The sequence below is a fragment of the Engraulis encrasicolus genome, chromosome 13 (assembly GCF_034702125.1).
Source record: "Engraulis encrasicolus isolate BLACKSEA-1 chromosome 13, IST_EnEncr_1.0, whole genome shotgun sequence".
Taxonomy (NCBI): Eukaryota; Metazoa; Chordata; class Actinopteri; order Clupeiformes; family Engraulidae; genus Engraulis; species Engraulis encrasicolus.
This window is the reverse complement of record NC_085869.1, coordinates 24,603,904-24,625,901: the sequence shown is the minus strand read 5'-3', so window position 1 is coordinate 24,625,901 and position 21,998 is coordinate 24,603,904. Positions and strand designations below refer to the sequence as shown.

Here is a 21,998-nt window from a genome sequence, read left to right as displayed (position 1 = left end):
TTAATTTTGAACCCCCTATATACCTTCTGGGTGACCTTATAAGATCAGGTATAAAACGCAAGCAAATAGTATACAAAAACAACGCGCCACGCGTCTCGCCAGAAATGAATGAGTGAGGTGTCATTCATTAAAAATGCGTATCACACAAACGAAATATTCGAGGGGGACGAGAACATGACTTTTACTCTCGCCATTCACGTGTTACGCGCCTGCTTCTTTAAGGATCCCAGCCAGTGGAAGGGAGGCGTCAAGCGCTGACAGAATCTGGAGCACAACAGAAGATTTCACAATGCTTGCCGACAGACATCGTTGACACACAAGGGTAGACTACGTGTACATGTTCATAGTCTGCTCACTTGAAAGCCTAATTCATTTACTTATTCAGCGCACAACTAGTGTATGCAGGTAAAGTCCGAATATTGTTTACAATGGGTCGTCGTTAGATAGCTTAAAACGTCGACATTCAGTTTCACTGTCCATTCCACTTTCACTCGCGCTCAAATGGTCTGCCATTGCCATGTCTAAAATGTCCACCTGTTGAATGATGTTTGAAGATGCACTCAATTTGTCTGCGTAACCTTTCAACAACGTAGCGTCTTGCGTTGTCGCATTGCACGTGCTTTCCATGCATTGCGCAGACGTACATTTTCACACAAACTGTGTCTTACATGTAGCTTACTTGGGGCAAAGGTTGACAGGTCTCTGAATTACTCCTTTGTCAAGTGGACTGTGAAACAACTCTGGATTCCCTGTCTTTCTACATTATATTAAAAATAAAAACGCAATAACGCATTAATTACAGCGCTGCTCTGGCTAACAAATGTCACATGTTAGAGACGGGTGATTAAGACTATGAAACTGAAACTGATGAAACTGCTCCTGCTCTTAAAATAATGTACTAATATATCATCATTATCTTGTCCATATAGTCTACGTTCAGATGGCATCACCATTCCGGTCCCTGGTAGAGGATGAGACCAGATACAACACGTCATTCCAGTTGTTTCTGGAGCGCTCCTCTGAACACCAATGCATGCAAGATTTCATCCATGGGGTTTTGCCTGACATATTTGCCAAGTATGCCTTAGATTGTTACTACCTTTTATGTTATTGTTTGGTGGTGGTTACTCATACTGGTCCAGCAGACTTTTTAAAGTCTTAAAATAAAAAGGATAATCATTCTGGAATATTTCATTAATTTAAAAACTGCCTAAAACACTGCCTAAACACTTCTGTGTGTAGGCTATTAGTCCTAAAATATTCTGATCGGTTATAAACAACATTGGAGAGATATGTAGTCATTCATTGCTTTCATGTTTTCATACATCTATTAGTTCAGAATATAGGCCTACTGTACAATGACAAAATGATTTTGACTTTTTTATCCTTCCTGAAGAGTTGGAAAGGACAAAAGCAGTCTGAACGTCCTTGGTGTGGGCAGTGGGGCAGGTAAGTGTATTTTCGTTGTCTGTCTATAAACAAGAACTGATGTCATAGCCTTGCATGCACTTGAATATCTGTTTTGATTTTTCAGCTGGGAGCAGGCTTGTCTTAGTTAAATAGATTGTGAGGCTGCACCTTGCATACAGTGTTTTTGTGCAATTAAAAAAAACTGTATGCAAGGTGCAGTCTCTTTTTTGAGAAATTAGATCTGGTTTGATTAATTTCCCTGGTAAACCAGCGCAATGAAAGCGTAATTATTCACAGTACAGCACCTTTATTTTTTCCTGTCTGTCAAAATAAAAATAATCCTGTCCCCTGATTTACTCTTAGCATAGAGCCTCTGTTATAACCTTATTGTCACCAAAATGATAATGACCAAGTCTTACTTGGTTACTTAAGACTCTCTGCATTGTCATAGCAATATTGTTGTCATGTAGTTGAGTTTTTCTGCAAAGAGCAAATAGGCCCGTCAATAAGCACATCTGCAGTGCTACTGTTTCTGCATTTGCTCGTCTGAAGATTAGATAGTGAAAGTGAAAGCACACCTGGGAAACTCCAACTCTCATTGTCATTGTGACCCAGCACACAGTGCTCACTGCACACAATGCAATTGCATGTATGCCTCACCCATGCAAGGGGGCAGCCCCCAATGGTGCCCCAAGGGAGCAGTGCATCAGGACAGTACCATGCACCGGATACACCAGTCATGGAGGAGGATGGGAGAGAGCACTGGTTAATTACGGCCCCCCACCACCCTTACGTGACGTGAGACCTGGGAGTCTAACTGGCAAACTTCGGGGTTTAAGGCTGATGCCCTAACCGCTTACCCATGACTTCCCTAGATACAGTAGATATGCAGATGGTATGTCCTTAACTTCAAAATCAGGGGTGGAAAGTAACTAATTACATTTACTCAAGTATTACTTGAGTAGCTTTTATGAGTACTTTGTACTTTTTAAGTAGTTTTTAACATTAATACTTTTACTTGTACTTAAGTACATTTTGACCCAAGTACTTTACTCAGTTACACTGAAACCTGGCCTGAGTACTGAGTAAAAAAATAGACAAAATGGCATGCAAAATAATGCCAAAATCTGCCGGAAATGAAAGGTTATGTAGGATGGCACACAGCATTTCCACTATTTTATCTTTGATCAATGTATTGGATGATGGCTTGTGCCAAGCAAGATATAGAGGATATGAGGACGATATTCAAGAAAAAGAAACATTAAATTATCGAGAGGAAAGCTAATTAAAAGTAACTAAGTACTTTTACTCAAATTACATTTTAAGTGAAGTACTTTTTACTTTTACTTGAGTAGATTTTTAGATAGGTACTTTTACTTTTACTTGAGTAGGATTTAGGCAAAGTAAAGATATTTTTACTTGAGTACAGATTTTCTGTACTCTTTCCACCTCTGTTCAAAATACACTACCATGTATTAAACTGATTTACTTCCTGGTTTGGTGCTTGTGTGAAGGTCAGATAGATCTGCAGATGTTCTCACAGATGCGTCAGAAGCTTCCAGAGATCACAGTGAACAATGAGGTGGTGGAACCCAGTGGAGACATGCTCTTCAAGTACAAGGGTAATGGCCAAAGGCATAAGAAAAAATATACTTATACCTAATAATTCCTTCATGCATGCTCTTGTGTGTAATGTTCAAATGTTCAAATGCTCAAATGCGTCACAGCCTATTATTAATCTTACTACCAAAGTGTGATGTTAAGCTATGTTCCTACATACCTAACCCAAAGTACATAATGGTAGGCCACATCGTATTACATACTTTGTTACAATGTACCTAATTAATGTAACAGAGACAAAATAATGAATTGTAACCAGTTTTAGTACCTTTTTTTCACAATATGTTTATCATTATTTGTTGTTCGTCTTTTTTTCTTCTTTTCTCAGTGTTGGTGTCGAAAACACCTAACCTCGACTACATAACCTTCAACTGGAATAAGATGACTGCCTCCGAATTCGAGACCCACTGGAAAGAGCAAAAGCTGGAGAAGAAGTTTGACTTCATCCACATGATCCAGGTAGCTTGATGCAGGAGCGTCTGCACCTCGGTCTATTTCTCAGTGCAGCTAATGAAGTACATAAGAAGTCCAGTTATTACATTTTGTTGCACTACATGTGCAGCAGGGCTTGACATTAACTTTTTCGCTTGCCGGACACTGTGGCTAGTGGTTTTCCCGAGTCACTAGCCATCCAGCTATTCTACTAGCCACAAATTGGGTCTTTTTTTTGTTTTTTTATCATGACGCTGTACATCTAACCTTAGAAGATAAGGTGCTTAAAGCAAGAAGATTAGTGCATGGGTTTCTTCACGGAAATAAAACAAACAAATATAAACAATTGATACACAAGGGGCAAAGTGTAGAATATATGCTATATACTGTATGTCATACCATAGGACAGGGGAGTCACACTCAAATTGACTGAGGGCCAAAATCAAAATCTGGAACGAAGTCGCGGGCCGAACTCAAAAATTATTATTTTTAAAAAGTTGTGCATGCATGCACCTCATACTCAGTTAAATTTCACGTATACACATTCACTCTTTCCCATAACATTTGTCTGTTCAAATGTGTCTGCACATCCTGTGATACCGCAAATTTCATGTTCAAGTTGTGTTACGCTAAACATTAATGGTATATGAGGGCCAACTGTAATACACATTTGAAATGATCTTGCAGGCTGAATAAAATGGCTCCGCGGGCCAAATTTGGCCCCCGGGCCTGAGTTTGACATCCCTGCCATAGGACAAGCAGGACACTGAAATTGTTACCAGCCACAGCTAAGTTTTACCAGCATTTGGCCGGTTGGCAGGTGCCAGTGTCAAGCCCTCATGTGCAGTAGCAGACACTTTTGTCCCAGGCAACTTACAAAGGAGAACGCGCACATCAACATAAACAGTGTGGGGATTTGCAGAGTACAATATGTAGAAATAATACACTGTTTTAGTAAAACCTCTTTTAGCCATCTATCTGCACTATCTATTAAAGGCAGTGCATTATGGAACTCAATACCAGTGCACATAAGGGAATATCCTTCTTAACCCACTGTCAAGAGCCAGAATAAAATGAGAAAAGTCTTTGCCAACTTCTGTACCACACTGTAACAAATAGCTGTTTATTTACGGAAATTCTGCAACAGCATTCTACTGCTTTTCGAAAAAACAGACAACTACTGTGAAAATATTACTTTGAGTCACATATTGAGCAAAAACAGTAAGTACTGCACAATAGCAGTATTCGCCGTTGTGGAAAAAACTAGAGATGCACCGGATCCTGATTTTTAGGATCCTGCCGGATACCAGATCCACTGAATAAGATCCTGCCGGATCCGGAACCGGATACCGGATCCTACAAAAGGTTTGAAACATATAGTCTACTCGCACACGTGGGCCCTTTTTATTACGTTGGCGCAAACTATTGTTTAGACTCATTGGCTTATTGCCACACTGCCTTCAATAGCCGCTTCCAAAGGGATTTCACTCCATGCAGTGATTGGGGTTGTGAAAGACTGAAAAGCCTAGGCTAGACATGCACCAGACCCTGATTTTTAGGTAACATGCCGGATACCGGATCCACTGCTTAAGATCCTGCCGGACCCGGACCCTGTGAAAAACTCCTGACGGATCCGGATCCGGAACCGGAACCGGATCCGGTGCATCTCTAGAAAATAACAAGTTATTTTAGGCAGCACCATTGAAACCCATTCATCCTCCACTTGTCCGTGATCACCATCAAACTTCAATACCACCTGAAGAACTGAAGTCATTCTGACTGGTTAAAGATTATCTGATACTATCAAGCATGATGAAACAATTCCTAAGGAAACTGCAATACTTAAAAAGTGCTTGATGCAGCAAAGTGTGAGTAGCACATGCATTTTGATAGTGACGAAAGTGTGAATGGCTGAAACATTTTAAGAACTTGTAACACTCTTGCAACAAGCAGCCCCATCTAAACCAATCTGCTAATCAGTGCCTGGCCTCACCTGAGTAGGGCTGTTATGCCATTATTCAATTACGGGCGTCACCTGCCAAGGGCCTGATGACTCTGGTCACATGGTACTCTTGCACCTGTATATAAATCTGGACTATCAACACTTCAGTTGCTTGCCTGCCTGCTGGCACAGCATAGCACTTGTTTGCCTACAAGCTTGCCTACAAGCTTGCTTACATGCTTGCACACTTTCCTCTTTGTGAAAGCTTGCTGTATGTGGCATCATTTGTGGCATTGTGGCATATAATGTGCCTGCTGCAAATTAGGCATTGCTTTGAGAGCTAGCTTGTAGTGCTGCTTGTTTGCTGTGCTACTTGGTGCAAAATATTTTTTTAAAGACTGACCAATGCTATATTCATCATTGGCTCATCAAGAGATACAGTAATAAGCCCACCTTGCACACTATCATTGTAACATAGCACTGCGTACTCTGACATTTTGTTCATGCCCACACTTTCAAAGGACCACCGCAAACCATTTTCTCAATACAGCATTGCGGCATAGTATCATGCTCAAGGCACTCCAGTCATGGTGAACGATGGGAGGGTGGGGTGGTAACATGGCCAGAGTACCACAGTTATGGAGAATGATGGGTGGGGTGGGAAGTTGCCATGGCCATATTCATGAATACAACTATGACCCAGTATTTGCCTGTCATCACACAGTACAATTCAACTTTTTTAACTGAAATGTACTGTTATTTTTCTGTAGAGTACTGTTATTTAACAGTTCAATTGCTGCTGAAAAAATGTTATATACTGTGATACATTAAACAGCAATGAGCTGTATTTGATTTTTGGTGTGAAATAACAGTAGAATTACAGGTAAATATAATTGCCAGTAACTGCCGTTATTTTGCAGGGAAATTTTCTTAGAGTGCAGCCATGAATTCAAACTGATGTCGTTAACATTTCGCTAAGGAACAAAACTAACCATTTTCTTCCAAATTGCACATTATGACCTTTTACTGGCCAGCAGAAAGAAGAAGTAATTGTTCAAAAGAACACAGAAACATTCAATTACACAAAAAATATAAAAATATGCATGACCAGTTTGACTGAACACTGCTGCCTTCTGTCCCCCTCTGCAGATGCTGTACTATGTCAAAGATCCCAGTGCCACAGTGCGCTTCTTCAAGAGCCTGCTGAGGGACACTGGAAAGCTGGTCATCATTCTTGTGTCAGGTGAGTCGTATGGTCTCTAAAACCATGTTGACATGTCTAAACTATGTCTGCTACAGGTGCAGACAAGCCATTTAATCCATAAAAACAAGTCTGAATGAACCAAACATCGCTTGCTACCAGCAACAACAAAAACAGTGAAAAACGCTTGTAATAGCTGACAAAACCATGTTATTGTTGCAACAGTGGGGTAATAGTGTGAGAATAGGATGTTTTAACCATTTAAAATATGTGTATAACTATTTTAACATGCTTATAGCAATTCAATTACTATGTCATTGGGGGGCAGAATTTCTTGATGGTGCCCCGGGCAATTGCCCAGTTAGCCCACCCCTAGGACCGCCCTAGTATTCAGTATATGGGTTTTATGTGCCTTTAATAGAGAGATGGGGTACGAACAGGAATGTGCCTTTAATAGAGAGATTGGGTAGGAACAGGAAAGCTGAAGTGAATCCTGGGTCCCCATGAGCCTGTATATGGACCAGTGTATCAGCACACTGCACCACAGTAGCCCCAAAACAACATCACTTTTAGCACAATAAATGAAAAATGAGAAAAGGTCGCACCATGCATAGATTCCTTATTATTACACAAGAATCTATGCATGGTGCAACCTTTTCTCATTTTTCAGTTTCACAATATTTTGGTCAGCACTCTCAAAAGAAGAAAAGCTTGTTGGGTGAAGCCTGCTCAAACCTTTATGGACAATAAATAGTTTGTCTATAGCTGTAGCAGTGCTGCCTTGTACTGTTCTTTGAAGTGATATCTTCTCAAATACTTGTAGCTGCACCTGCCAGCAAAAATGTTAGCCATTGCACCTCAATGCATTACACTATACACCTCCACTGCATCTATGGGGAAATGTCCCAGCAGTGATGTCGTCAGTCATGGGTGAGCGGTTAGGGCGTCAGACTTGCATCCCAGAGGTTGCCGGTTCGACTCCCGACCCGCCAGATTGGTGGGGGGAGTAATCAACCAGTGCTCTCACCCATCCTCCTCCATGACTGAGGTACCCTGAGCATGGCACCGTCCCACCGCACTGCTCCCCATGGGGCGCCACTGAGGGCTGCCCCCTTGCACGGGTGAGGCATAAATGCAATTTTGTTGTGTGCAGTGTGCAGTGTTTACTTGTGTGCTGTGGAGTGCTGTGTCACAATGACAATGGGAGTTGGAGTTTCCCAATGGGCTTTCTTGTCTGTCTAACAGTAACAGAAATGTGGTGATCGTTGCAGGCCAAAGTGGATGGGGGAGGTTGTGGAGGACATACAGAGCGCAGCTCTGCAACACGGAGATCAGTCAGTGCGTCACCACGGGGGACATCCGAGACTTCCTGGACGGCCAGGCCATGGCCTACAAGAGCTACGTGCTGCCGTCCCAGATGGACATCACAGAGTGCTTCACGCAGGGTGACGAGAAGGGCGAGCTGCTGCTGGACTTCCTGACCGAGGTCATCGAGTTCAGCAAGAATGCCTCTCCCGAGCTGAAAGAGGGCGTCATGGCGTTGCTCCGCCACCCTGACTGCAGCTCCGAGCAGGACGGGAAAGTCATATTCAACAACAACCTGGAGGTGCTAGTTCTAGACCCTTAGGGTGGTGTTAATTTATCCGAGTGGTTCTTAACCTTTTGTTCTTAAAGCACCCGCTTACCTGTGCCCAAGACAAGCCACGCACCCCCAACCCAAACTTCTACACGTGTATACATACTAAAAAATTATGTAAGTGATTAATTACGATGATTCTTCCTTGAGACATTAATCAATACTCTAATCAAATAAAGTGGGGACCAAAACATGCTTTAATTTGGAGTTTGATTTGAACAAATTAGGATGTTCCCGAGCAGAATTTCAGGCACAACCTCAACGCAAATAAAATTCTGTGCACCCCCTATCTCTGGCACACCCCCAGGAGGTTAAGAACCACAGATCTATCCTACCATCCTCACTGCATTACTCACTTTGTAAATGACCTGGGTCTGTCATTGAAGTTTAAGTATGAAGTGCATTTTTTATATTGTCTAAGTAATTGATACTTGTTCTCACGTGATGATACAGTACTTGATTGATAATTGATATGAGAATCTCAACTGCATAGTTTCTGGTGGTCTTCTTACTTTAAATGTAAAGGTCATGCAATCAACCTTACACAAATGCACAGTCATGATTATACTTCAAAAACATGTTGTTAACAGGAGTATAGTGGTTAAATATTACCTGGCATCAACTGATAAACCCAATATGGAGGTAGAGTTTAATGATTATTAGCTGCGTATTGCCTTGGTGAAGCACATATGCTCATATCAAGATCAGTTTGTTAACAGTTAATTGTTCCATTTTTAGTCGTTATCTCAACAATTTGCCACATGCTTATATATTACGTAGGTCACCATTTCCAAATGACTGTCGCAGGTCAGACCCGAAGGTGCCTTTTTTAGTGTAACTATGTGTATCAAATCAACATGTAATATTGTGTGCTTACACTGTATATGCCTAAACTTAAACCTAACCCTGAGGAACAGAGTGTGCACATCATGTTACATGATGTTGTTACACTGTACCTAATCAATGTAACAAGGTCCGTAAATACAGTGAAGTGAATTCAATTCACTTTCCATTTACTGAAGTGTAGTTTCACCAAATTATGGTCTCAAAACACGGTATGCGCAAGAATAGGTGAGGCACAGGCCTGCCGTGGCCTTTAAAGGTGGGGCACTGGCTTACTACACCGGCGACCCGGGTTCAGATCTGGCCCGGGTCAATTGCCAGACCTTCCCCGTCTCTATCTCCCCACTCGTTTCCTGTCGCACTGTCACTGTCCTGTCTCAAATAAAGCACAAACCCCCCACCCCAACAAATCTTTAAAGGGACACTGTGCAGGAAATGGTCAAAAAAGGTACTGCAACTATGCTGCTCATTGAAACTGGGCTGCCTATTTCCAAATTTGATCTTTACATGAAAGTTTACTAAGTAATAAACAAATATTTTCTAGTCTGGACCAATTACATTCATTTTTGCAGCTAAAATGGCTATTTTAGGAAATTCAAAATGGCGGACCATGGAGAAGATCCCCCTTTTCATGTATGAAAAGCGCAATTTTTTCAGTCATAATGAATACTTTGAATTTTATGGCAGTGGTAAGTATTCATGAAAAAGGTAACACTAGTGAGTGGGCAGCATGAATTCTGGAAATAAACAACTAAACACCCCCCCCCCCCCCCCCCCCCCCCCCCCCCCGAACAATCATCCTACAAAGGGGAATCATAAAAGGATCAATTTGCTTCTTTGCTTCACCACCTGTTTTTATTATTACTTGTTATGGATTGGGTCTGCACCAGGTGAACAAAGAAGCTGCCATACAGTAAGTGGCCACCATGTAACTTGAAATGATATTTCCATTTTGAGGAAATTGGTACTGAACAATAGCATGTGTAGCGCATTAGTGGTGTACATATGAGGATATGCTGCTCTATATCAATAGGGTGTTAGGTGGAGCGGTTGAAAAACTTGAAATATGTAACTAATGTATGAATAATTAATAAACTGACCTAACTGTACAACTGTATATTTGGGCATTCCATTGTTTACAAAGTCATAAGAAAGAAGTGTGTATTTAACCACAAGAAGGAGGTTGCAGCCACTGGAAAGGATACATACCGGTACACTGTACATGACTGCAATCATTTAACCTGGTTCTCTCTCGATGATTCTGGAACATTGTCAATCGCTTAGCTCTGGAAAGGTATGGGTGTGTTATAAACAGCTTGAACCTGATTGGAGAATTCACGTGGCTTTTTTTAAAATCACGTACTACTTCAACCACTGACTTGTATATACCCCGCCCCGCTATTCTGATTGGACAGGCTGTGAAATTTCTGATTCCGTTCGGGCTCGTCTAAGATTTCCAGACCCTCGTGAAGTTGAGCGGAAATGCACAAAGGCTCTGCGTGAGAGCCAGGCTAGCAATCATTGTGCAATGAAAGGCAATATTCTAGTCCTGGAACAAGAGAAATGTGGATTGACTGGAGCTTTACAGAAAATAAGGCCATTCTTTTATTATTATTATTATTATTATTATTATTATTATTATTATTATTATTATTATTATTATTATTATTATTATTCAACAACATACATGAACAAACAAAAACAACAATGCAAAAACAAACCAACAAACAAAAAAACACAAAAACAAAACCACATCACAGAAACCAGGCACTTTCACCCCGGCACCTCCCACCTCGCCCACAACTTCCCAAACCTTCCCATCTCCCCACTCCTCACTATGTTCTATCAGTCTGCGGTTGCCAGTGTACTTTTTATGCAGTGGTCTGCTGGGGTGGCTGCATAAGGAAGAGAGATGTTGCGCGGCTTGACAGACTGGTGAGGAAAGCTGGCTCCGTTGTGGGAGAAGAGCTGGAGAACTTCACTTCATTGTCATTGTTTGTTTTCTTTGAGCAAACTGCTCACCATCTTGGACAATAAGGCGCACCCACTCTACAACACAATCATCCAACAAAAGAGTGTGTTCAGCTAGAGGCTGAGAGCACTGAAATTCAGGACTGACTGACTGGGGAAATCATTTGTCCCTAGAGCCATGCAACTCTATAATTTGTCCATTAAGGACAAAGAGAAACTCCTGGACTTTTCTGAATGATCACCTTTTTTATTTTTATCTACTTTTTTATTTTTATATTATTTTTACTTCTCTTTTTAATCTACAGAGCAAACTGGAAAAAGAATTTCCCCTTGGGGATAAATAAAATTTAATCTAATCTAATCTAATCTAATCTGCAACCTGAAAAAAGGCCATTCTAATATAAAGGGTTTTTTAGTATTGCGTTTGGTGCCTGTATTCTGGCTGGACATAGACAGCCACACCAAGACCAGGTTAAGGGTTAAAAATTTTGCTGGCAGCAGTACAAGTTAACCCTGCATTGTGCAAGTTCACCAAGTTCAAGTTCACCCTTAGCCTAGCGAGCTAAGCCCTGCGGCCACTAGGGGCATCTAGGTTTCTAGGCTAGTTCACCCCCACCCTGCAAGTTCAAGTTAGCTGTAATCACACTGTTCAGGCCACTGACGGTTAATATGTACTTTAAGTGTAAGGATTTTGTTTGTTTTCTTAATTATGATTATTTTGTTCAGTCTGAGTGCTTCAGATAACCTTGTCACATTTGCTAGTCAGTCCCTGTTTTCCAGGATTGACATTGGCTGCGAAGCTACTTAGAAAAATCTCCACTTTTAATCTCAGAGATCTGGCAATCCGACCATGCTTGCATCTGTCCATTCTTACCTTCATTTTCCATTGGTGAATAAACTGTGTGGCATGCAGGAGTTGAGACAATGGACCACCTACACTCCAGGTCAAGTAATCTGTAAAGTCTTCTTCGCAGATGATGACCAATCTTTCTCTAAACATTCACAGCCTGCCTCTCCCTTTTTCTGTGTGCATAGTTCAAAACCACTGCAGGATGTTGTGCAAGACAATGTTTGACATGCTCAACTCGTGAACGTATATGAACCAGTGCCTTGGGATTGGGTTGATTGCTGTAATACCTGTAATATTTTGTTAGAATGTAGTTTTTTGTCATGTGCCACATTAAAAACAGAATATACTTTCTAAACTTAGTATAGGCTTCACTTAATACATGCAGCCCTGCCCATTAGTATAGCACATAATGGGAAATATCTCCAGACAACAAACAATAAGGTCAACCATGATTTTTACTATAGTTTGTGGTTGATAAAAGTACAAAATACACAACATTAAAAACTTAATTATGAGAGGGGAAAAAAGAAAAAGGTCATGGTCATTGGTCATTGGTATGGACACCCTTTACTGGATATCACTGTGAAAACCAATTAAGTAAGTAAGTACGTAAGTAATTATGCCCTGTATTATTCTTTATCCCACAGAGGGTAAATTCATGTCACCGCAGTATCACACATACAACGTACAAGTGTAGACAACACACATACAAACAGAGGACCAAAGAGTTAGACAGTATGTAACAGAATATAAATTAGAGATGATATTTAAAAAAAACAACTGTCTAAATAAATACACCAATACATTGTTTGAAAAAGCCAAGGGTAGTGCCATTTTAGCAGCATAAAAGTATGTTATTCAGAAATCTGCCAAACTGGATGTCGGGGTAAGGGGAAAAATTATCATTGAAGTCTGCAAAGCTTGGTGCAAATAGTGGGGAAAGCTGAAGGCCAAATAGGACCAGTCTTGGGTAGGCTAGTTTCAACAAGCATTATTTTAAACAGAAGTCTTGGGTAGGTTAGTTTCAACAAGCATTATTTTAAACACAAAACAGGGCTTTTTGGGTGGAGACCAAGGCAGATCCCATAGCTTCATAAAAGGGAACATCTGATATTTGTATAAGAAAACACGGACAAAGCACAATCCTTTTACAAATGTTTTAATGTCAGATGAGGCAATAGTACAGCTTTTCAGTAATGCCCACAAACAGGATGTTTGCATACTCTGCAAAAAAGTCTTTAAGGAAGGGAATACCCGACCAAAAATCAAGCATGGTATCAACCAGGAATCATAACAGGTGAAATATATTCTGACTTCCAGTTGAAAGATCCTGGTGGTAAAAACTTGTGCATATTTCCATTCATTTACGGATATATTACACATTTTGTAAATAAAATGAGGGGTTGCCAATACAAATAGGTTGGCGCTGTGTACATTAGTTGTAACCTTCTTGAAATGGAAGAAATAAAAGGATAAGTTGACTGAAATGTGCTTCAAACAGAATGCTAAAAAAATTGCAGCATTTAGGTTGCGACTGACTGGGATGGAAATGATGTGCCACAGTGCAGTGGAAATAGGTCTACTAGCAGGGGTGGAAAGTAACTAATTACTTTTACTCAAGTATTGTACTTGAGTAGCTTTTATGAATACTTTGTACTTTTTAAGTATTTTTTTAAATTAATACTTTTACTTGTACTTGAGTACATTTTGACCCAAGTAGTTTACTCAATTACACTGGAACCTGGCCTGAGTACTGAGTAAAAAAAAACCGACTGAGAGACAAAATGCCATGCACAATAATGCCACAATCCGCCGGAAATGAAAGATTGTGCAGGATGGCACACAGCATTTCCACTATTTTACTATCTTGTATCAATGTATTGGATGATGGCTGGTGCCAAGCAAGAGATATAGGTCATGGAGGACGATATTCAAGAAAAATAAACATGACATTCTCAAGAGGAAAGCTAATTAAAAGTAAGTAACTTTTACTCAAATTACATTTTAAGCGAAGTACTTTTTACTTCACTTGAGTAGATTTTTAGATAGGTACTTTTACTTGTACTTGAGTAGAATTTAGGCAAAGTAAAGATACTTTTACTTGAGTACACATTTTCTGTACTCTTTCCATGACACTAATACTATACTGCACATGGCTACTCCTGGTCACGTACAGTATGATTGTGATAGCTGAGGGTGGTAAAGGGGATTGGCTGTGATGGTGACTGTATGAGACTGGAATTTCACTGAGCAGCTGCGGCCAGGACTCCCTTGTGTATAGAGCTCTAGCCTGTTATGCAACAAGGACACTCCCCCCTACACACGTTCACATTAGCTTAGGGCTCCCTCCACCAAGACACTCCAAGTTTTACTACCAAAAGCCACCCTGCAAAAGCACTAAAGGTAACAGTTTCTTAATTTTGACTTGTGTTATATTCTTGAGAGCCAACTTGGGCGGTCAGATTTCTGTTGTCCAGTCTTGCACGTTAAATGTCTGTATGTGTACTGTCTATGTCTATATTGTCTATGTCTATACCTAAAGTATGTCTATGTCTCTGCATAGGAAAGTAAGAAACGTAATTTCAAATTCTTTGTATGACCCGTGCATGTAAAGAAATAAACAACAAAACCGACTTGACTTGACTTAATATCACCCATCTGGCTGAAAGTCCTCCCGAGCAAGAAGTTTGACCAACTGAAAGCAACTATAGTGGACTTTGTGCAGCTGAACTCTCAGCACATGGCCACGGCTGGCTGGCTGGCTGCGGCGGTGATTTAATGTCTGTTGTTGTTGGCTGTTTTTAAGACTTTCTAGGAGTGAGTGACACAGGAAACTGATCGTCATGGACACCTCTGCAGCATCCCAGGCCCAGGCTGGCTACACGGGCGACTACGTCCAGCGATTCCAGTTCTACCTTCAGCATTCTGGGGAGCACACGGCCATGCGAGAGTTCATGGACAAAGTTCTCCCTGCTGAATTTGCAAGGTGGGGGCAAAAAAGCATGAGCATGAAAAAACATTACAGCATTATAAACAATGTTGAATTATGTAAATGCAATATGATTTTCATTATGTTGCAATACATTAGACCAAAAGTACAGTAGCCTGCTTTTATTTTACCTATCTCGTATGTAGGGGAGATATGGAGGGTTAAGACAATGAATCACAAACTGGATGAACATGATTCCTATACTGCTTAACTGTCTGCTGTCCTATACTGCTTAACTGGGTGGAATTAAGCACCTTGTTCTACCATCCACCCTTCTTCTTGTCAGCTTGTTTTACTAGATGAACTACAACATCTCTTTCTCTTTAGTTTTCCTTATATACATTTTACTGCACCATTAAACTGCTACCCTCTGTATGTCCACTTCACCACATCTGGATGGAGGCCAACTGCCTCCACAGACTGTTTACTTTAACCGTGTGACACTATAAGCCCTAGCTGCATTAGATAATTGCACTTGTTGAAAGGTCATGGTTTATTTATGACTGAATTTAAAGAACTCAAATTAGTTGTTATAGAATATGCTGGTTGCTAAATTAATCATTATCACATGTAAATATGGATTTGCCTGACTTAATGACTAGCCAAGTGTTTGGCCTTGTTATTATGTTTCATAAGGTGGAAGTATTCAATAAACTGAATAAACCTCGAAAAGACATCGGAATCCTGTTGCAAAATAGAAAGGATATTAGATGAGGTGGTATGAAAGGCATAAAGTTTACATTTAAAGAAGTTATTGATTACACATTTGTAAAACATGAGCTTTTGTCTGTTTTAGAATTGGAGAAGGAAAATCTGATGTGAAGTATCTTGGGGTTGGAAGTGGCCAAGGTAGGAGCGGGCTTTTTGCATGCTCTGATTCCCTGTTCTATGTCTCCATCTAGTGGCCATTTCTACTGTAATATTTGTGTCTGCTATGTGTCAATATTTAATCAGAATAACTTGAATTGTAATCAGAATTGTAGTCAGTAGCCTATTATTAAACAAGCAATCGATCTGTTGTGTATTATGCAGTAATTGCCTATACACTACACAGCTATGTGCAAAAGTGTTCATTTTCTGTAACATTTAATGATAGTCTCTGCTTATAAAGCATTAATAATACTTAGTAAATAATGAACAAAACATAAACAAATGTTTATAAATGACTGAGAAATGTTAATATTTTTTATTTATCAAACATTATGAATTGTTTGTAAATGAATAAAAAATACTCTGTTGAAAGGTTTGTAAAATCTTTAACATATTTGTAGATATTTTATAAAGCATGAATAAAATGTTTTGTTCATGATTAGTTAATTATTTACTGTCTTTATAAGCAGGCATTACTGTATTATAAAGAGTTACCTCATTTTCTTTTCAACAGGTGAAATGGATTGCCACATGCTGAATATTCTGAAGTCAAAGTTCCCCTCGTCTCCCCTCAGTGCTGACATTGTGGAGCCGAGCACTGATCTCATCGGAAACTTCAAAAGTGAATATAACTTTCAAAACCTCCATCTACTCACTTAAGCAATAAAATCAGCATGACACCATCATTTCAGTCCCCAATTTCCCCCATGTTATCTCTGTGTGAACTCCAGCAGAAGGTTGAGTAAGTCATCACATTCTACTCCATCTCCAAATAAAGATAATTAAAACTTTTATATATTTTTAATATGCTCCACTGTAATAAAGAGATGAGTATGGTGCCAGCGTTTAAATCCCAAGTTCCTTGATATTAGGCCTATCTATCTCCATTCCAAATTTAGACAGAATAATGTACCTATTGGCCCTATCGTGGCTCTAACGGTAGGGCACTGGGCTGCTACACCGGCAAAACGGGTTTGATTCAGGTCAGGTCCTTTGCTGATCCTTCCCCGTCTCTCTCTCCACACTTGTTTCCTGACAATCTATCACTATATATATATATATATATATATATATATATATATATATATATATATATATATATATAATTTTTAATTATTATTATTATTTTTATATGTATATATTTTTTTAAATAAAATGACTAAATAAAATAATAATTTACCTAGGTGTTGTTCCATCTCCTTTCAACAGGTTCTGTGGCGAAGGACGCAAACTTCCAGAAGATTCCTTTCACGTGGCACCCGGTGTCATGCGCTGACTATGAGAAGCAAGTTAAGGGCATTAAAGACGCCAAGAAATTTGATTTCATGTCCATGATTCAGGTACAGTTGTTGTGCAGTTATGCCCACCAATTTGTGGAACATACATTTGTGCTATAGCCTAGCAAAGGGGTTTTGAATCGACTGAATCGTTCAGTAGGCCTTTTTTTTTTACAAAGTGTTAATAAATAATTCAGGCCTACCACAGTAAGTTTTAATAAAGCTTTTAAAAAGCGTTTTTTGCAAACTGTTAGCCTATAAGTGACAGTAATAGCTGTATTTGCATAGCATAGTTCATATAATAAAGTTCAAAACTTTTAACAGTTTGACAGGAACACCTGGTTTGCAGATTATCTTGCAGATTATGATCCTTAATCCTCACCTTTCCATGCTCTACAGATGCTCTACTACATGGATGACTACGTTGCCGTCATCAAGTTCTTCCACACTCTCCTGAGAGAAAAGGGAAGGCTGATGATAATTCATGAAGCAGGTCTGCAAATTAGTTGTTTTCATCTAAATTGACTTTTCTATCAATTCTTTCTGTTCAGTATTGTACACACATGCAAATGCAACTGATGTAGGCCTACTGTACAGTTCATCATTACGAATGGACTTGTGACAGTTTATGTACCAGAAGTGGGCAAACTCAGGCCCAAGCAGCCTGCTGAGCCATTTTGAGCCTTCGCTATAGCCTTTGTTATTGTCTATGTTACAGTCACCAAAATTGTAATGACCTGTAGCTTCATATATCTTAATATTTATTCATGCGCTCCTCTCACGTTTAGCTGGCAGTGGCTGGGGGACCCTGTGGAGCACCTTCACAAAGGACCTGTGCACCAAGTCGGTCACCAAGTACATCTCGGCGGGAGACATCAAGGGGGAGCTGGACAAGATGGGTCTGAAGTACGAGGAGCACAGCATCCCCAACACCATGGACATCAGCGAGTGTTTCGTACCGGGCAGCCAGCTGGGGGCCATGCTTCTGGACTTCATGACCGATCAGGACAGCTTCGAGAAGGCCTACAGCGCCGAGACCAAGGCCAAGATTCTGGACCTGCTCCGCAGCAAGTGCTGCACGGAGAAGGATGGTCGCTTTATGTTCGACTGCAGCCTGACCGCTTTGCTCATACATGCTTAAAAGGTGCACTGTGTAGGATGGTGGCCAGAGTAGGTATTGCAACTATTCCGCTCACTGAAATTGGGCTGTGTACTGCCAGATCTGACATGTTAATGAATATTTACCAAATAATGAACAAATATTTACTAGTCTGACTAGAAGTACTAGAAGTACAGTAGGTTTGCAGCTAAAAATGTCTATTACTGGAAATTCAAAATGACAGACAACGGAGATTCCCCTTTTCATGTTTCCAGTCATGAGGAATACTTAGAATTTGATGGTGTTGGTAAGTATTCATGAAAAGGCTAATATTTGTGAATGGGCAGCATGGATTGTGGAAATAAACTACCAAAAAATATTACACGGTGCACCTTTAACTCTTGAAAATAGTTGCCTGCAGCGCGTCTGACATGGTTGGTTGTTATAACTGTTGACTTCAAGTCAAAGACACTGTCAGAAGGCATCAAGATAAGTCAGACAGCAGGCATCGAGATTTTCTAGTACCATTTTAAACCATCAAGTGGACTGGTGCCATGTTAAATTTGTATTTCTTTTTCAGGTGTTCAAGCCATGCTGACCGTTAGAGGGCAGTGCAGCACACTGTTGATAAAATACAAATAGCTGGATCTACAGCAGAGGTCGGCAAAGTCAGGCCATGAGGGCCACATGCGGCCCACTGCACCATTTCATCTGGCCTGCAGAGCCTTTACAAGAAATGCAACTTTAATATCCAAAATGATACTGTCACCCAACATTCTTAAAACGACTCCTCAAGACAGTGGTGTTGCAGGCTTGAAATTAATCAAATACATAGGCTACTGTATTAATCTGAATACATTTCATTAGGAAATGCAGGATTGAAATAGCCAGTGGGTCATGTCATAGTACATTAAAGGACCAGTTTGGTCAATTTCAACATGCAGTTGTAATGCTCACACTACCCTGGACTTGTCAGTACCTGAGATTTTTTTTTCTTCTTCTTCAGCCTTTTCCGAGATCTTGGTCATTGTAATGGGGGCAGCTCTTTGTTTACATTTCATAAAAACATTTTTATTTATTCCCAAAAACATCCAAAAGGTTATACAACATCAGCAGACAACTAACAAACAGCGGTGCCTTATGGGAAAATATTTGGAGTAGGCCTATGTTAATAAAAAAAAAAAAGTAAACAAACGCTGCCCCCATTAGAATAGCTCATATCTCGTAAAGGGCTTAGCCGAAAAATGTGGCATCACCGGGTACTGACAAGTCAAGGGTAGCGTGAGCAATACAACAGCATATTGAAATTGACTGAACTGGTGCTTTATGACGGGCAAAATGTTTGCGACATCTGGCCCTTCGTTCAATGTTCTTAACCCAATGTGACCCTTCGGCCAAAATAATTGCCCACCCCTGATCTGCAGTATATGGTAATAATCAGGGCTGTAGTGGAGGGTAAACGCACGTAAACGCCGTTTACGCACCTCTGGAATTTAGGAAATAGCGTTTACCCACCTCTAAATAGCGTTTACCCACCTCTAAATAGCGTTTACGCAGCTCTTAATGGCAATTACGCACGTCAAAGTTCCCTGTTCCTTGTGATCTGCCGTTGGAATAATCCAAAATAAATGTGGTGTCATTTAAAAAATATTGTTGAACATACTTAACGCTTTAGTAGGAATCATTTAGTAGGAATCCACTCCAGGTTTCTCTCTACCGTTCGCAAATTAGTCACGCCCTTCTCATCAAATCTAGCCACTCCGCAACGTTTGTCCGAAAGAAGTAGGGGACAAGCCAGTGCGCCCCATGTTTACAAGCGAAAGCGCATCTGCCCGCCGGTTCTACGGACGGCAATGCCGATAGAAACGCAAATGCACGTTCGCGGTGGAGTTGGGGAAAAAATCCCGCGTGTGAAGCCAGGTATGAAAGTAACCTAACACAGGAGTAAGCCTAGTAACACCACCAAATCCATCATTTAGGGAGGTACAAGTTTTGTTACACCTTGTCACAAGACTTAGCCTAAAAATTATTTCATGATCTGACATGTCCAAGTTATTTGCAAAAGCAATTTCTCAGAGCTAGAAGGACTCATTCCTGAGTAAAGAAATTATAAGCTTCTTCTTCATCAGCTTCTTCTTCTGTCTATTTCCTTTGCAGTTATTGATAACGCTGTATGGGTTAGCTTATGAATGGTAGGTAAAACTCCAGTTCCTCTCTTAATGGCTGCAGTGCCTATTGCTAATCTATGAGCACCATGCCACTACAAGTAGGCCCTAGCCTAGCTAAGTAGGCCTAATGGTTGATGGTGGTGGGGTAAATTGTGAGGTGTCTTATAAAAATATAAGCCTAAAATGTAGCCTAATAGCACTTCATTATCAATTCAGTTGAAAACCACAAATGCTGTGTTTTTTATATTTAGTTTCCAATGTTATAGCCTAATGCCATTCATCTTTGTGGGGAATGGCTGAGATGGGCCTACAGTACATGATGGTGAATCTATTTTTAAAAACCTAATGCAGAAAGTGGAATAGGCCTATGAAATTGAGCTGCATTGTTATGCTGTTGAGCTACTCCAATATAGGTGTTAGGCCTACTATCTAGGATTGTAGCAAAGGCACACTCTGCATCATATGATCACACAAATTATGTGATAGGCCTATAGGCCTAACTGAAGAGATTTTAATTGTCATTTATAGTAGACAAATGAATGTGCATGCCAAAAAGTTCTAGTGGCTTTTAAACAAATGACCATTTTGGATGCGTTGATACCGATACTTTATAGGCCTACTATCATGCCTGGCCTCAAACCCATTTTCATACCTGTAGATACACAGATACACCGATGATACACGCGTCGCGTCGCGTCACGGTCTGTCTGATCAAAAAATTCATAGTTTACCCACCTCTAATTTGACCACTACAGCCCTGGTAATAATGAACCAATGATTTTTATATTGAATGCAGCTAGACAAAAACACAAACACTGGGGAAGTGAAGGGAAGCAAGAATAGGATCAATTTTACATTTATGATTCTTTCTGACTCATACCTTGTTGCTTTTCTGCTTTTGTGTGCTTCTTTTTGCGTCATTTGACACATTTCTAGTCTGAATCATCTATATATAGTATTGCTATGCATGCATTTTTGATGCTACCACTGTTTTTATAACTATATGGCCAAATTATTAAAATGTTTGGTTACTTTCATTTCATTTCAATAGTCTTCAATGAACAATGTCCAGTCTACACTATGTCCCAAGTTCCAACATGTTAACATATTGGCCAGAAGGTGGCGCCCCTTGCCTGTTACATTTTATGAGTCCACATACGGGAAATAAGAGACCAGCGACAGAGAAACTGAAAGTGATGTCTGATCAAATGCACAATTTCATTGATATGATGCTCATCATCGATTGGAGGCTAAATTAGCTGAAGTGTATGGTCCACCAGCTGAAGTTGTGTTGCTCCGGCGTAAAGTCCTTTTCAATATAGCCAATAAATTACGGATTTGTGCTGGATCTGTTGTGCAATTTCTGTCTGATTACTCCAGTGGCTGCATAATAAGTTTGGCTAATTTACACCAGTGCATTCTTGTCAAATGCAAATTCCTCACAACTTCTGTCTGCCTCCTGAAGGGAGTGAGAGGCGGTCTCTCTCTTGAAACCTAATTGAAAATCTCCATGACTTCTTTTCCTTCTTCATCCGTAAGTCTTCTTCTCCAAACCCAAGCTACACAGACACACACACCTTTCTCTCTCTCTCTCTCTCTCTCTCTCTCTCTCTCTCTCTCTCTCTCTCTCTCTCTCTCTCTCTCTCGCTCTGTCTCTCTCTCTCTCTTTCTCTCGCTCTCGCTCTCTCAC

General features: G+C 40.3%; 2 protein-coding genes across 2 annotated transcripts; both read left to right on the top strand.

Moving 5' to 3' along the window:
• Positions 1-250: 250 nt before the first annotated feature.
• Positions 251-9,835, top strand: hnmt (histamine N-methyltransferase). The gene is made up of 7 exons (XM_063214519.1): positions 251-405; positions 930-1,077; positions 1,397-1,449; positions 2,925-3,032; positions 3,359-3,489; positions 6,554-6,647; positions 7,877-9,835. Exons 2-7 carry the CDS (start codon positions 941-943, stop codon positions 8,230-8,232), a joined length of 879 nt encoding a protein of 292 aa, XP_063070589.1. The 5' UTR covers positions 251-405; positions 930-940; the 3' UTR covers positions 8,233-9,835.
• Positions 9,836-14,225: 4,390 nt separating this feature from the next.
• LOC134460917 (histamine N-methyltransferase A-like) lies at positions 14,226-19,724 on the top strand. Its single transcript, XM_063213546.1, has 7 exons — positions 14,226-14,308; positions 14,712-14,891; positions 15,691-15,743; positions 16,279-16,386; positions 16,974-17,104; positions 17,441-17,534; positions 17,830-19,724. Exons 2-7 carry the CDS (start codon positions 14,749-14,751, stop codon positions 18,180-18,182), a joined length of 882 nt encoding a protein of 293 aa, XP_063069616.1. The 5' UTR covers positions 14,226-14,308; positions 14,712-14,748; the 3' UTR covers positions 18,183-19,724.
• The last annotated feature ends 2,274 nt before the right edge of the window (positions 19,725-21,998 follow it).

Excerpts from the sequence above, each read along its gene's own strand:
- hnmt (XM_063214519.1), top strand. The coding sequence starts at position 941 with ATGGCATCACCATTCCGGTCCCTGGTAGAGGATGAGACCAGATACAAC. Across the intron at positions 1,078-1,396 it reads TTGCCTGACATATTTGCCAA|AGTTGGAAAGGACAAAAGCA; the intron begins GTATGCCTTAGA and ends TCCTTCCTGAAG. Across the intron at positions 3,490-6,553 it reads ACTTCATCCACATGATCCAG|ATGCTGTACTATGTCAAAGA; the intron begins GTAGCTTGATGC and ends CCCCCTCTGCAG.
- LOC134460917 (XM_063213546.1), top strand. The coding sequence starts at position 14,749 with ATGGACACCTCTGCAGCATCCCAGGCCCAGGCTGGCTACACGGGCGAC. Across the intron at positions 16,387-16,973 it reads TCTCATCGGAAACTTCAAAA|GTTCTGTGGCGAAGGACGCA; the intron begins GTGAATATAACT and ends TCCTTTCAACAG. Across the intron at positions 17,535-17,829 it reads GATGATAATTCATGAAGCAG|CTGGCAGTGGCTGGGGGACC; the intron begins GTCTGCAAATTA and ends TCTCACGTTTAG.